Source organism: Rhinoraja longicauda, chromosome 18 (genome assembly GCF_053455715.1).
Source record: "Rhinoraja longicauda isolate Sanriku21f chromosome 18, sRhiLon1.1, whole genome shotgun sequence".
Lineage (NCBI taxonomy): Eukaryota > Metazoa > Chordata > Chondrichthyes > Rajiformes > Arhynchobatidae > Rhinoraja > Rhinoraja longicauda.
This window is the reverse complement of record NC_135970.1, coordinates 41493044-41507691: the sequence shown is the minus strand read 5'-3', so window position 1 is coordinate 41507691 and position 14648 is coordinate 41493044. Positions and strand designations below refer to the sequence as shown.

Below are 14648 nucleotides of genomic sequence, written 5' to 3'. Positions count from 1 at the left end.
GATAAAATGAATGTTTAGGAGAGCTGATACATGCCTATCAAAAGGGCTGCTTTGTTCTATATGGTGTCAGACTCCTCAAGAGTTGTTGGAGATGCACTATTTCAGGCAACTGGAATACCCTGCTTCTGACATGGGCCTTGTAAATAATGAAAATGCTTTGCAGTGTCAGGGTAGTGGGTTACTCATCACAAGATACCTAGTCTCTGACCTGCTTGTGTAGCCACAGTATTTATATAACTGTTTCAAGTGAGTTTCCAGTTTCCAATGAGTCCAAGGATGTTGACAATCATATTGGTTCATTCTACATAGGGTCAGCAGTTATTGGCAGCAAATGTCAATCCTTACATGAATTGAGATCAAATGGGAAGAGGGAATAGCATTCTGAGGTCAGAGAAAAGGGGACAGAACAGTATCAGGCAAGCAGAAAGCGAAATATTGCATGGAGCCTTGGGTAGAAGTTAATTAAATATTCAAATACAAACACAATCAAGTATTTTAACAACTTTTTTTTACAGAAGTACAGCCATTTATCAACTGCTTGTTGGTTAGCTTTTTTTACGTACTTACAGTCACATCCGAGATTGCCACAAACTCTTTGAAGTACTTCCCTCTGGAAGGCAACTTCAGACTGTCAAAGTAGCCACAGCCAGACATAAAAACAGCTTTTTTTCCCTCAAGTAGTAGCGCTATTTAATAACCAAAAGTCTGTAGTCTCTTTTTGCTCTGGTTTATTTCACTCACATGTTTAAACCGTAATGTTGTATTCTTAATGTTTTATGCTTTATTCTTAATTGTTTACTGTATGTTCGTGTTGTTACTTGCGAGTAGAGCACCAAGACACATTCCTTGTATGTGTACTTACTTGGCCAATAAACTTATTCATTCATTCATCGTCATTCATCATGGCATGTCATTTGAAGAAACATAATTCTGTGGCGTTACATTTTTTTAAAGATTATTTTTCAATCAGCTAAACCTGGAAAGTGATATTTCAAAATAGTACAGCTTTCACAAATTCCTACGGAAATAATGAATGAAGGTTGACCCTGATTATAGTGACTGTAGGAAATGTTGGAAAGATAATGTAGGGTAACAGAATTATCAATTATTTGAATAACTTCAACAGCAGCTCTTCAATTGCAACAGCATTGCAAGTCAGGTAGTTGGATTATTGCCATGTTTTGAGAATATTTTCCTTAGTTATTTATTTAAAATACTTCACTAATCCTTTAGTACAGATAAGCTTTCCCTTTAAAATGCGTTCACTTATTTTCCACTTGGTATTGTAGAATATTGATGCCACAATGGTAAGTGTCATTTTTTAATACAGTGCTCCTTTCTATCTTCTTAACGTGCCTTATTGAAGTTACGAGGACACTGCACATTTTGTTCTGCCTTAGTGTATGTACTATCCCTGTTCTCTGGTGACAAGGCCCATCTGCCACCTGCTCTGGTCTGTGTCCCAGTGACAACTGTCGAGCAGCACCAAGATTGATTATCAGTCAAAAGCAATAACAGTGCACCAGATTTCTGTGGGTTAAGCTTGCTGATCCAGCAAGAGTTGGTATGAAATTTCAGTGCTGCGTGCCAACATTTTGGTGCTGAAAGAACAGCAGTGCATGTCGCCATGAAATACAGCCAAAAGAAACACAAAGCATAAAGTCTGTCCTCCCAGTTTAGCCTATTAAAAGGGAAAGTGCAGCTGGAACACTTGCAATAGCTGTCATATATAAAGACTATTAACTCTAGACTTTATTTTCAGCTTTTATCTTCTCAACTCCATGATGACTAATTGCACCTCAGTCAAGAAATCTCAATTATGCTTCCGTAGGTAGATTATGGTTCTTTTTAAATATGTTTAATATTAGAAGTGAATCTATTTTATGATCATTTATATTTTAAAATATAAGTTGCAGTGACATCTGCATAGTAAAATTAATCTGAACAATAAGAGTTATAATGTACTTAGAATTGTAAGTGATAGTCAATCAGCCTGTTATCTCTGGACACGATTATATGTGTGAACGAAACATTTTGCAAGTATATTTTAAAAGGGATGGTCGCATTTAAATGGCCAATGAACAGTGATCATTTTCAGCATCAAAATTGTGACTGGGGATATTCTGGTGAATAAAATACTATATATCGTTAAAATGAACATTCTGGTACCAAGGAATACTTCCACTGTGTCAGTTAAATAAGATTAATAAATGCAACAGCATCTCTGTACATAAAATAAACAAACTTAAAATGTTGATCTTTGTTCACAATAAACAGGAATAAAAGGAGGACAGGCATTTCCAGCTCGTTAATGTTAATCAGAAAGAAATTGTTTTCAACTTCCAATTAATATCCTTCTCAGTAACATTTTTTTAAGTGTTAATCTGCAATCGGAATTAAAGAAGCACAGCGAAAAACTAATCACCACAGTAGGTACATGTATTTTTTTTCATAAAGCATGTTCACAATTTAAAAGTGTGTACATATGATTCTCACAATTCCTCTGAGGCTGTGCCACATAAATCCAGCATTATGATTTGATATCCTCTACGATACCTTTATAGACTAAAAGCCAGAGTACCTTCAGATTCCAGTTCACAACAGCCATCATACTCATTGATGGTCATTCTCTAAATTATGGACAAAGTTCTCTGATAAGAAGGGGAATTAGAGATTTGCCCGGCGGTTTAAACTTGATCTTCTGTACATATTAAATAATGATAAGAACAAGTAAATCCGGAAGATCTGAAGTAACATCAGGTAAACAAGAGAAAGATGGAATTCAGTGAAATAAAAGGTACATTCCCGCAAAGAGAACTTTTCTCGTTGTCCTTATCAAGGCTGAAAGACTTTCTACATATGCCCAGCATTATACCTTTCATGTTTTTAAATGGATCCATAAACGGTTCGCCAGATGAAATGTAAACGTCAATGTTGTGAGGAATGTCCTTTGACTCAAATGCTTCTCGGCCATTTGCAAGAAATACCCTCCGTGCAGCTGAGTTCAGGTCGAGTTTTATGGTGCACTCCTCCAGTAACTGAGAATGAAAGAAATAATCCATCATCACTACAATAAAATTATCTTCAAATATAGTTTTGAAATTATAGTAAAATTAGAAATAATTAAATGAATTATTTTTTATTTGCGATATCAGTAATAATTAAACCAGTTTCATTCTTAATAATGCCAAACACTTCTGAAGCATAATAAATTAAAATTGACACATGATGCTAAAAAAATTCAAATACCAGATAATTTGATTTCAAAGAAAAAAAGACTGAAAGAAGACTACAAAAATGTTCTAGTTTTGCTATGTGGTTTTGTGCTAAATGTTATCACTATACTCAAATCTTAATTCATCCTTTGAATACAAAACAAAATCCACTAACCCTTTCACAAAATGGAAGATTATGAAAATGCAGCACATGTAAAGTTATCTCTTTAATATCAGTGTATCCATGAGTCTTTTCCAGTGTGCTTGAGTGCTTATTGAATCATCTTATCAACAGCAGCATATTGCCAAACGGATTGATATATTAGTTCAACAGCGGTAATTATGATAGTTAGGTTCATTGCTAGCAACTGTTTTTAGATTCTTTACTCACACATAATATGTGAACTGAAACAACTTTTAAAATCTACACATATCAGAAATATACATACATTTTATATTACAATATATATATTTTATATACAATATATATGTTTTTCATGGCTTCTTTCTCTGAGTTCAAGAATCATGCTCAGACCCAACTCCGGCCTGCTGCCAGGTTAATTGTATGAACCTCAAATCATTACTCATATTATTACAGTTGAGGATATTGTTGCAGTGGAGAAACGACCATTTATCTTCCTCGCCCCACCCCACCCAACACTATCTGCCCCATTATCACTGTCATCAAACCTACTGCTGAACTCTGACAGGTTGATCCCATAAGTGACACTGGAAAGGTAAGTGTCAATTTCTCTAATCCAACAGCCATTAAGATCAGGAGGTTTCTCATGATCTTAGTATTTGGTCAATGGACATAGTACGTTTGTCTCTGACGTCATGTTGCATTGTATCAGCAGAATATAAAGAATCCTGATGTTATTCCTTCATAACACGGGAAATATTATTAAGCAAATGCTGCCACTATTGATCGATACAGGGATAACAAGTTATTTAATGTCCTTTTAACAGCGTAATTAGCTCAAATAGCAATATTCTGTGCATAACATTGGTATAAAGACAAAAGAATCTGCAGATGCTGCAAATCTGAAACATTATAACAGAATGCTGGAGAAACTCAACAAGTCAAACTTGTGGAAACCAAAGCTGCTAAGATCCTGCATCAGAACTGAGGGAGATGAGAAAAGATGGCCAGTATCTTGCAGTACAAGGTGGGAGGTGAGGGGAAATGGTACATCAGAGGCTTATAGGTAACAGGTGGAACTGGATGGTGAGGAGATTATGGGAAGATGACAAGAGGAGTCATGCAGAGGCTGGTAGGTGATGGTTGGAACTGGATGGAGAGGGGATGATAAGCAAATTGAACCAGGTAATGGGAGAGGATAGAAAAGGTGAACAAGGAGGGAAGAAAACTAAGTGGACAGGTGAGCGTGTGTGGAAGGAGAAGGTCAGAACCTGAAACTGCAAAATTGGTTGGGTGTTATTTTAGCTCTACTTCCCACTTCCGCACCAACCTCTCAGTCCTTCGATTTCTCCATTGCTGCAGAATTGCCAAACACAAATTGGAAGAACAACATCCCATATTCCACTTGGGTAGCTTACACCCAATGGGACACCCCTGCGTTCTCCTCCCTTGTACATCACTATCCACCTCATTTTCTTCTCCACTTGTTTTCCTGTACCTTCGCCCCAACTAGTCCATCTGCCCATCATCCACCCATCTCTTCCCATCTATCACCGACCAGCCTCGGTTTCACCCCTCCTCATACTGCTATATACAGCCAGTCCCAGGGTTACGAAAGCCAAAATACAAATTTTTGACTTCACAAAAAATTTCCAATAAATTTCTAAACTATTTTTTGTTCCCTAACTTTTGCGAGCTTCACTGGTGACTGTGTGGTGAATCCAGTGATATGGTGCCTGGCCATGTAGCTGAATGCTATTGAGGTGGAGGTAATATTTTCAGTGGGTATCAGTGATTTGAGCCACTGTGCCGGCTGTTCATGGGGATGGTTTTGCCAGATGCTGCAGGGTTGCAGACATCTTCTGCCCAGTGAGTGTGAGAGTGCCAACCAGACTCACTCGCTCACTCACTCAATCGGGGAGGCCAACTGGCGGCCACTCTTCCCTTGTCTTCTTGCTCTCATGGCATAGCTGTTTCTGTGACCCTGTTTATTTCCAATTTGTAAAGAATTCAGGTTATGAACAGTTACTACGAAATGGAATACTTTCTTAATCCGTGAGCTGCCTGTATTGACAATATTTCCACTTTCCTTCCAGTCCTGATCAGGGTCTCAGCCCCAAATGGCGACTTACATCTCGCCTTAGAGTCATTGAGCAATACAGGCATTCTGGGCTAGTACCATTTGCCTGCATTTGGTCCATATCTGTCTAAAACATTCCTATCCATATATCTGTCCAAATGGCTTTGCAAAGTGAGAATTGTATCCATTTGTATAGCTTTGTTTGGCAGCTAGTACTACACTCTGAGTGATAGGTTACACCGAAGGTCTCAACTAAATCTCTCCCCTCTTCCCTCTCACCTTAAGCCCGTGCTCCTAGTTTTAGACTCCTCTACCCTGGGAAAAAAATTGTGGGTGATCACTTTATTCATGCCTCTCGTGATTTTCATATACCTCAATAAGTCTAGATAACAGCCTGGTGAATCTATTATTTTCCAACTTTCCTCTTTTCGATAGCTGGGCAATCAGAACTGCACAACCGGTGCTCCAAGTGTAGTCTCACCAATGACTTGTACAGCTATATCATGATGTCCCAGCTTTGGTACTCTATAACCTTCCCAATGAAGGCAAGGCTGCCAAAAACCTTCTTCGCCACCCTGTCCATACAAATCTTTTGTCTCCATTGACATTGCTTGACCCAATTTTGAGCCAGATATTTGTCGCAGGTTCTTAAAGCACAGAACATTGAGCTTCTATATGGTGCTTCGCTGTTCTTTTATGCTCCTAAAATAATTATTACAAGCTCCAATTTCTACAATGTAGCATGTTGCGGATGCCTCCGTGAATAATACCCCATGAATGTTGAGTCTTCACAAAGATTATCAGCCTAAAAATAATATATATTGCAGAGAAATACAAGACCTAAAAATTAAATTATTCATAAGCAATAGCTGGCATATCTATCTTAGAACTGCTATTGTACCTAGTGCTAAAAAGAATTTCTTCACATAAGCCATTACCATTTTGATGCTGGGTACTGCAATTTTTGTAGGGTTATTATGTGTCCCATTCTTGAAGGCTGTCACTTTTATGATCCACTCCTGACGTTTAAAGAGTGGCTTTTGTTTGCCATCTCTATGAGCTGTCAGCATCCTTGAAGATAATGAAGAATGTACCTTCCTGTGTAAAATGAAATGAATTCAGTGCGTGAATCAAGTAACAATAAGCAAGATAAAATAATAGTGATGTATTTTAAATGTTGCATGACTGTGAACAGAAAAAGAATGAGTAGATTATGTAGGTGAATAAGAACATAAAACCAGGAGTATGCTAATAGGTATTTTATCAGTCAAGCTATTTTACCAGTCAGTGAAGCCGTGACCAGCAGTGCTCACGTTTGGTCCCATCATCGCTAATCTAGCCTGCCAATTTCAGAAAACCATTTTAAAGTGACAATCCCAACTAATTCCAGCAATTTATCAACCATTGAGATAAAATCTGAGGGCAATTGTTAACATGTTTGTACAGACATCAGCTCAGTATCAAGCAGAAAGATTATTTAGCATCTGTCACAAAGAACATTGCCTTCAGTGTGCACCTTCAGAGCCAAACAGAATTGTTTTTTAAATTTTCCAATAGAACCAATGATAGCATAGGAGGAGCTTTAAATTGCCCGACCAGATTCTCATGGGACTTGGTCCTGCCTAGGCTTGATGTCTGGCATCACCGTCTACCCATGGTTACTTCTTCATCATGCGCACGACTGAACAAGCTGACCCTCCGTAACCAAAAAGTATTCCTCAATGTGGAACAGGTTACAGGCAGTGAGTACATTTCAGGCTGTGGATCTTGAAGCAACATCTCGGTGGCTGTCAAAAGTTATACATATCTCTGATTATTAAAACTACTTAACTAATTAAAAAATATATATTAGACAGGTACATGGATAGGACAGGTTTAGAGGGGTATGGGCCAGGCAGGTGGGACTGGTGTAGATGGGACATGCTGGTCGGTGTGGGCAAGTTAGGCCGAACGGTCTATTTCCAAGCTGTATGACTCTATGGCTCTATTAATTAAAAAAGGAAGTAATAAATGTGATAAAAATGCATTAAAATACCAACAATTAATTAAAATATCAAGTAAAATATCATGAAACAGGTATCTCCACTACGTTTATTCACAGGGACAGCTGTACTTGGACCGATTTTCCCTGACATAATGCTGAGAGGCAAATGCAGCGCATGCCTAACCCTCTCCTCCATGTGTCTCTATTCTGCCGCTACAATCACGGGAACAGTGAACAGCCAGAAGTATCACCATCTGATTTTCAAGTCGTGTGGTGAGCTGTGAATGCTCAGAAGTACTTTTCTGATTGTAAATCTGTGACCAGTGGCGTATCACAGGCTTGGTGCTGCAACCTTTGTGGTTTGTGATATATATTAACAATTGGATGTGAATGTGGGAGGTTTGATCAATAAGTTTGTGGATGTTTTGAAAGTTGATAGTGTTGTGGATAATGAGGAAAGTTGGGTGAAGCATTGATTGTTGCAAGTTAATCCTGACAAGAGTGAGCGGATGTAGTTTGGGGAAATCAAAAAGGGATAGGACAGATACAATAAATAATAGAGCATGAAGAAATGCTGATGAGCTGAGGATCCTACGAGTTCAAATCCATTGTTACCTGATAGTAGGAAACCAGGTCGATGTGACGAAGACATATGGCAAACTTGCCTTCACAGGTCGGGGCACAGAAATAAAAGTTGGGTGATTATGTTGCAACTTTACAAAAGATTGATTAGACCGCACTTGTGCAGAGTAATGTATGCAGTTCTGAGCGCCTCGATATTGGATGAAAATTATTGGTGCTGGAGTGACTGCAGACGAAATTCACCAGGATGTTGCCTAGTTTGGAGAATGTTAGTTATAGAGAGAGATAGCGGATAGGTTGGGGTGGGATTTACTGCAGAGGAGGATAGTGGTGACCTGAAAGAGGTGAATGAAATAATCAGGGGCATAAAATGGATAGATGGTCAGAATTGTTTTCTTCGAGAGGTAATTTTAATTAATAGTAAAAACCCCACAAACAGCATTGCGATAAAGACCACAATACTGCAGCAAAAATGACCAAATTTCTAAAATAAATTCATTATTTACTCGGGCGATCCTCCCAGCAGGAATTAGCTGGGGGGAAGCTGGCCTGATGCAATGATGTAACAGGATCACATGAGGCAACCACAATACCGCCAATCTTTAACCATAATGACAACCATTTAAGCTGCACCTCTTGACCTGCTGAGTGTTTCCAGCATGTTCTGTTTTTAAGCCATACCTCCTGACTTAGATGGAAACTTCAAAGTGAATGCTTCTGACATTGAAAAGCATTCATAAATAAACTAAAACAATTAACAACTATTAAAACTATTCAAAGTGGTAATAAAAACATAATACATTTATCACTTATAATTACTTAAAACATTTCAAGACATACAGTTTCAGGAAAAGACAGACAGACAGATTGATTAGTTAGATAGAGCTCTAGGGGCTAGTGGAATCAAGATCTATGGGGAGAAGGCAGGCACAGGTTACTGATTGTGGATGATCAGCCATGATCACAATGAATGGTGGTGTTGGCTTGAAGAGCCAAATGGCCTCCTCCTGCACCTATTTTCTATGTTTCTATGTTTGCCTAAATACCCTGCTCATTTGAAATGAATGGGCAAAGCAATTTCTGTACAACCTCCTATTATTGTGCATAATCCACTCTCTTGAAATATTTCCATCCTACTGTCAGCCAGGCATGTCCTAAAAAACTCAGTTATTTAAGCAAACCACTGAAAGCAACATCCAGCTATAGAAACATAGAAACAGAAAATAGGTGCAGGAGGAGGCCATTTGGCCCTTTGAGTCAGCACCGCCATTCATTGTGATCATGGCTGATTGTCCACAATCAATAACCCGTGCCTGCCTTCTCCCCATATACCTTGATTCCACTAGCCCTAGAGCTCTATCTAACTCTCTCTTAAATCCATCCAGTGATTTGGCCTCCACTGCCCTCTGTGGCAGAGAATTCCACAAGTTCACAACTTCTGGGTGAAAAAGTTCCTTCTCACCTCAGTTTTAAATGGCCTTCCCTTTATTCTAAGACTGTGCCCCCTGGTTCTGGACTCGCCCAACATTGGGAACATTTTTCCTGCATCTAGCTTGTCCAGTCCTTTTCATAATTTTATATGTCTCTATAAGATCCCCACTCATCCTTCTAAACTCCAGTGAATGCAAGCCTAGTCTTTTCAATCTTTCCTCATATGACAGTGTCGCCATCCCAGGGATCACACTCGTGAACCTACACTGCACTGCCTCAATTACAAGGATGTCCTTCCTCAAATTAGGAGACCAAAACTGTACACAATACTTCAGATGTGGTCTTACCAGGGCCCTATACAACTGCAGAACCTCTTTACTCCTATACTGAAATCCTCTCGTTATGAAGGCCAACATGCCATTAGTTTTCTTCACTGCCTGCTGTACCTGCACGCCAACGTTCAGTGACTGGTGTACCATCAGAAATTTTGCTGAATTCCAGCCTTTCCCCTCTCCCTCAATCCTACAGTTCCCGATCATTTGAGTTTGAGTTTAATTTCTTGTCACGTGTATCGAGGTACAGTGAAAAGCTTTCATTTCAAGCTCTCCCCACTACCCCAATCACAAGCCTTGATCCTTCCAGGTTAGCAGACCAGAAAATAAGTCAGCCCGCAATAATATGATTTTTGCTAGCAACTGGCTGAAAAGTAGAATGGATCAGTATAACAAAGTTTTACAGATCATGGGCAACAAGCATTTAAATTCATCTGCCAACATTTTTCATTCAGCCAGTGCTACCAAAAATGTTTCAATGATCATTCATCCCATTGCTGTTCATGGAATCTTTCTTAATGTGGAAATTGATTATCCGCTTGGCACATATTGCTACAGTAATTGCATTTAAATGTAAAAAATCAACTAACAATTTTGTAATATTTCTCAGCCATATAAAAAAAAATCAAATTTTCCCAAGTAACTTTGAAACATTAGATTAAATTCCTGGATGTAATTACCTAATTGTTCCAGGAGGAGCACTCAAGCATCTTTTGATCCTTGGAAGCCGAAGTCTGCATTTCATTTTATGAGTTGAAATATTGCTTTTACAGGCTGAAACCTTGCTGCAGCTTTCAAATGAGCTTTGGAATCTTGCTCTTCTGCTCTGTGAGCAAGCATGAAATCCAACTGTAGATCGGAAAGATGGTTTGCCACTTTGCATACGCATACGATTTCCCATTTTATATGGCGATCTACATTTTCTAAATACAAAGAGAGACAGTGAAGTGTTTTAACTCTAGGTTTCATAATTTCAAAAACAAACAGAAATGTATTTTTTTCTCTACCTTATCCCCAGAATGGAAGATATGTACAGAAGTGAAGGTGTGAAACAAGACAGGAAAATTTGATTGTGTGTTGGAACAAACTGCTGATGCTGGTTTAAACTGAAGATTGACACAAAAAGCTAGAGTAACTCAGCAGATCAGACAGCATCTCTGAAGAAAATGAATAGGTGAAGTTTCAGGTCAAGACCCTAATTTCCCAATGTGTACTGCTGGCACAATTTCTCAAAAGTAGCATGAGATTAAACTTTACAAACTAACATTCCAGCCTTTGTTAGCAATGTATTGTTTCAAAAAATTGAATGTTCATTGCAACACTTTGAAGCATCAAGAATTATCAATACCATACACATGAAGATTATTCTTTTCCACAGTGGACCATGGCTGCGAATTTTTCAAGACTAGAAGGCACCACTCTAGAAATCTGCCAGAGAAATTACAATGATGAAACTCACTTGTGTGGATAAGCAGACTACATATCAGCCACACACCAACAACATCATTTTCTGTGCAAGATTCTTTTTGACATAAATTATTTCATAGCATTATGAATTTAAAGGGGGGTTCCCTGAACAGATCCCAGACCAGCTTTAGGGATTATGTTCAGGTGAATCTTGCCATTTATTTATTTGCCTGTTCTTCTCAAGCTCCCAACATACCCCTAATTGTACTGAATAGCAGTACATTCCTCTCAGGCTCTGTGAATGTGAATCCTTCCCAAGTTCAGTCCTCTGATGTGCGCATCCTCTCACCTGATTCGATGACCTGACCCCCAACTACCAGAAGCTCTCTCCCCCACAACCACATGGATCAAGACTAGTTTGAAAGTTGCATCAGATAGGTCAGAGCCACAGATAGGTCCATCAGCTGTGTTTCTGCAGGCACTGATAAATCACTATGCCAATGGATATTACCTAGAAAACATTGTTACATTGTTTATAATTGTCTCAGATTTATTTATTTGGATCAATGACATATAGGACTTCACTTCAGCTGAGAAATGACCATTAGCAAAGTTTAAATTGAAAAAGTTTAAGAACACTTTCAGAGAGAAAATAGTAACGAACAATAAACATTAGTGAGAGATGATATATTTAAGATATTCAAAAGCAATATGCAAAGTTAAAACAAAATTATTGCACATGTGATAGATTGTGATTTTCGCTATGTCTGCATTTGCCAGAGTATGTAAATCCAAAGGCTAATTACATAGCTACTTGAAAAGTAACAATGAAGAATATGGATAAAGAGTAAGAATAGGATTGACACTTGGATGTGAGTTGGTGGAACAAATAGCTCTTCTTTTTTGTATAACTGTGGTACTTTATGGTTCACGGGCAGATCTTTCACTCATTTGGGATTCTGACAGATGCATCAGTCCATTTAAAAACAAAAGAAATTAGGAAAAGTATAAGGCATAAGAAGATTTTGTTATTTCACTAGGATTGCCAAGTCATTTGGAACTACATTTAAAATAGAATTTAAAAACTATACTTGTGTCAGTGATTCAAAGGATCCTCATGACCTAATTTTACAAGATTTTGCAGTGTTTGTTCAGATTCCCTTAACAGTGCTGACACTGTTATTTTATATGTGCTTCAGTTAAAGAAAACTGATGAATTGATTCTTGTTTATCCCAACGATGCTGAGGCAACAGGGGCAAAAAGTAATAACTTTTTTTAATTCTGACAACGTGATTTTTAAATTATAAGAACATAAAGAGGGACGGTGTTTTCTTATATATTGCATGTCTTGCGTAAATTGACATTAGGTTAGAATACATATCACAAAGAAGACCACAGAGATAATCCACGGCTTTGACAAAGCTGGCTGGGAAGAGTAGGAAATGTCTTTCAGCAGCAGCAGAACAGTGGATCATTTTAAAATGTGGGACAATCTAATCACTTACCACATTCTAAGACACAAATCCCCATGAGGCCAACAGTCCCATTCAAAAGTGGAAAATGCTGCTACTCAGACAAGCTTTGGTTCAATGGGAACTATGCAGTCCTGTGCTATCACACAGTTTATAAGAACTGAATTTACCAGAAGGATAATGACAGTTGGCAGAGTTTTAGACTTGCAGCGGCTTGCTGCCAAAGTATTACATGCATGTCAAATAGTCTTTTTTTCTTCCAACACAGCAACTATTTGTGAGAATTCACATGGGCAGGCATTACTTGTATATACAATTTACCACCTCCAGACAAAAAAAACCTTGAAGCCATTACCATGTGTTAGTATTCTTGACTTTCTAACTGACACAATGCTGTTGTGTGGTTCAGTTAAATCCCATTTAACTTTCAGATTTACCTTGCCTTCTTGGTTTAATCTGCACTGCAGAAATGTCACACTACACAATGCTGTTAACATTGCAGCATTGTGCAGTGCATGTATTTTCATATGTCAGCAAACAGATAACTACACAGGTACCTTAAGAATGATGTAGGGTCAAACAACTAACAGTCAAACTGCATGGCATTGAATAGCAGGGGAAAACACTTTTTTTTTAAAACTATTAAAGTAATATATAAAGTCTGGATTTATAATTTTCACAATGAATTGTACCCCGAATATTCTTTGTGAAAAAGTGGTGTGCCATTTTAAAATATAATTACGTTGAATGGATGCAAGAACAAAAGCAGCATTTGAAGTAGTATCAGGAGTGAATCTTGAATGAGTTACAGTTCAAGGCTGGCAGCTCTTGCAGAGACATAGACCTCATAACAATTCACTCTAAATCCAATTATCCAGCTGAGGAGTGGCATGGTTACTTGAAGTCATCATATTGCCAGCCTTTGTTGCCTGGAGACACACAGGGGGTGGGAAAGACCCATTTGCCATGTCAGCCAGCATTTCCATTGCTGCAATGCCATTGTCAGACAGAAAAAGTCAGTCATAGAGTTGCACAACACAGAAACTAGCCCTTCAGACCACCATGTTCATGCCAATCTTTCTACCCATCTACACTAATCCCATGTACCTGTATTTGCTATATATTTCTTTTAGTCTGAATCCTTGCCTATTTACATGCTTGATTAAATGTCTCTTAAACAGAAGGATTGTATTTGTTTCCACCTCCACCTCTGAAAGCTTGTTCCTAATATTCACCACCTTCAGTGTGAAAAATGTACCCTTAAGATCTTCCTTTACATGTCTTTCTTCTCACATTAAACATGTGCCCCCCCAGTTCTTAATTCCCCTGCTGTGGTTCTGGCTTTTTACTCTCTCTATACCTTTTATAATTTTATATGCCTTTATCGGATCACCCCCCTCGGCCTTCTTTATTCCAGGAAAAGCTAGACCAATCTATCCAAGGCTACATCAGGATATAGATAAACTGGAAAGCTGGGTGGAGTGTTGGGAAATTAATTTAATCCAACAAGTGTGAGGCTGGGTTATGTTCCTTGGAGTGAAGGTAGCTGAGAGGTGACCTGATAGACGTATAGAAATTTATGAGGCATAGATAGGGGAGATAGAATCATTATCCCAGAGCAGCGATATGAAAAACAAGAATGCATTGGTTTAAAGTGAGAGAAAGGAGTTTTAAAGAAGATTTGTAGAAGCTTTTATTTACACAGAGTGTGGTTGATATCTCGATCTCACTGTCAGAGTTGGTGGTGAAGTCATATATAATCATTATATTCAACAGAAATTTAAATAGGCATTTAAATAGGTACAGTACTGAAGGATATGGACCTAATGTGGGTCAATAGGATTTGTGTAGATGGGCTGAAAGGTTAGAATGGATGTGGTGGGCTAAAGAGCCTTTTTTCTACTCAATACAACCTTATAATAATATGGCCTGATATCAACTGCCCATTATAGAAGAAGTTCCATGTTTTAACTATTGTTATTGCGTGTTGAAGAATTTTCCA

General features: G+C 38.3%; 1 protein-coding gene across 1 annotated transcript in view; it reads right to left on the bottom strand.

The window, feature by feature from the left end:
* LOC144602149 (doublecortin domain-containing protein 1-like) overlaps positions 1-14648 on the bottom strand; it is a 309816-nt gene that overhangs the window by 268269 nt on the left and 26899 nt on the right. The window contains exons 3-5 of the mRNA XM_078414883.1: positions 10447-10689; positions 6376-6535; positions 2876-3038 (exon numbers count right to left, since the gene is read on the bottom strand). Coding sequence (XP_078271009.1) covers positions 2876-3038; positions 6376-6535; positions 10447-10689 — 566 coding nt within the window. The remainder of the gene's footprint in view (positions 1-2875; positions 3039-6375; positions 6536-10446; positions 10690-14648) is intronic.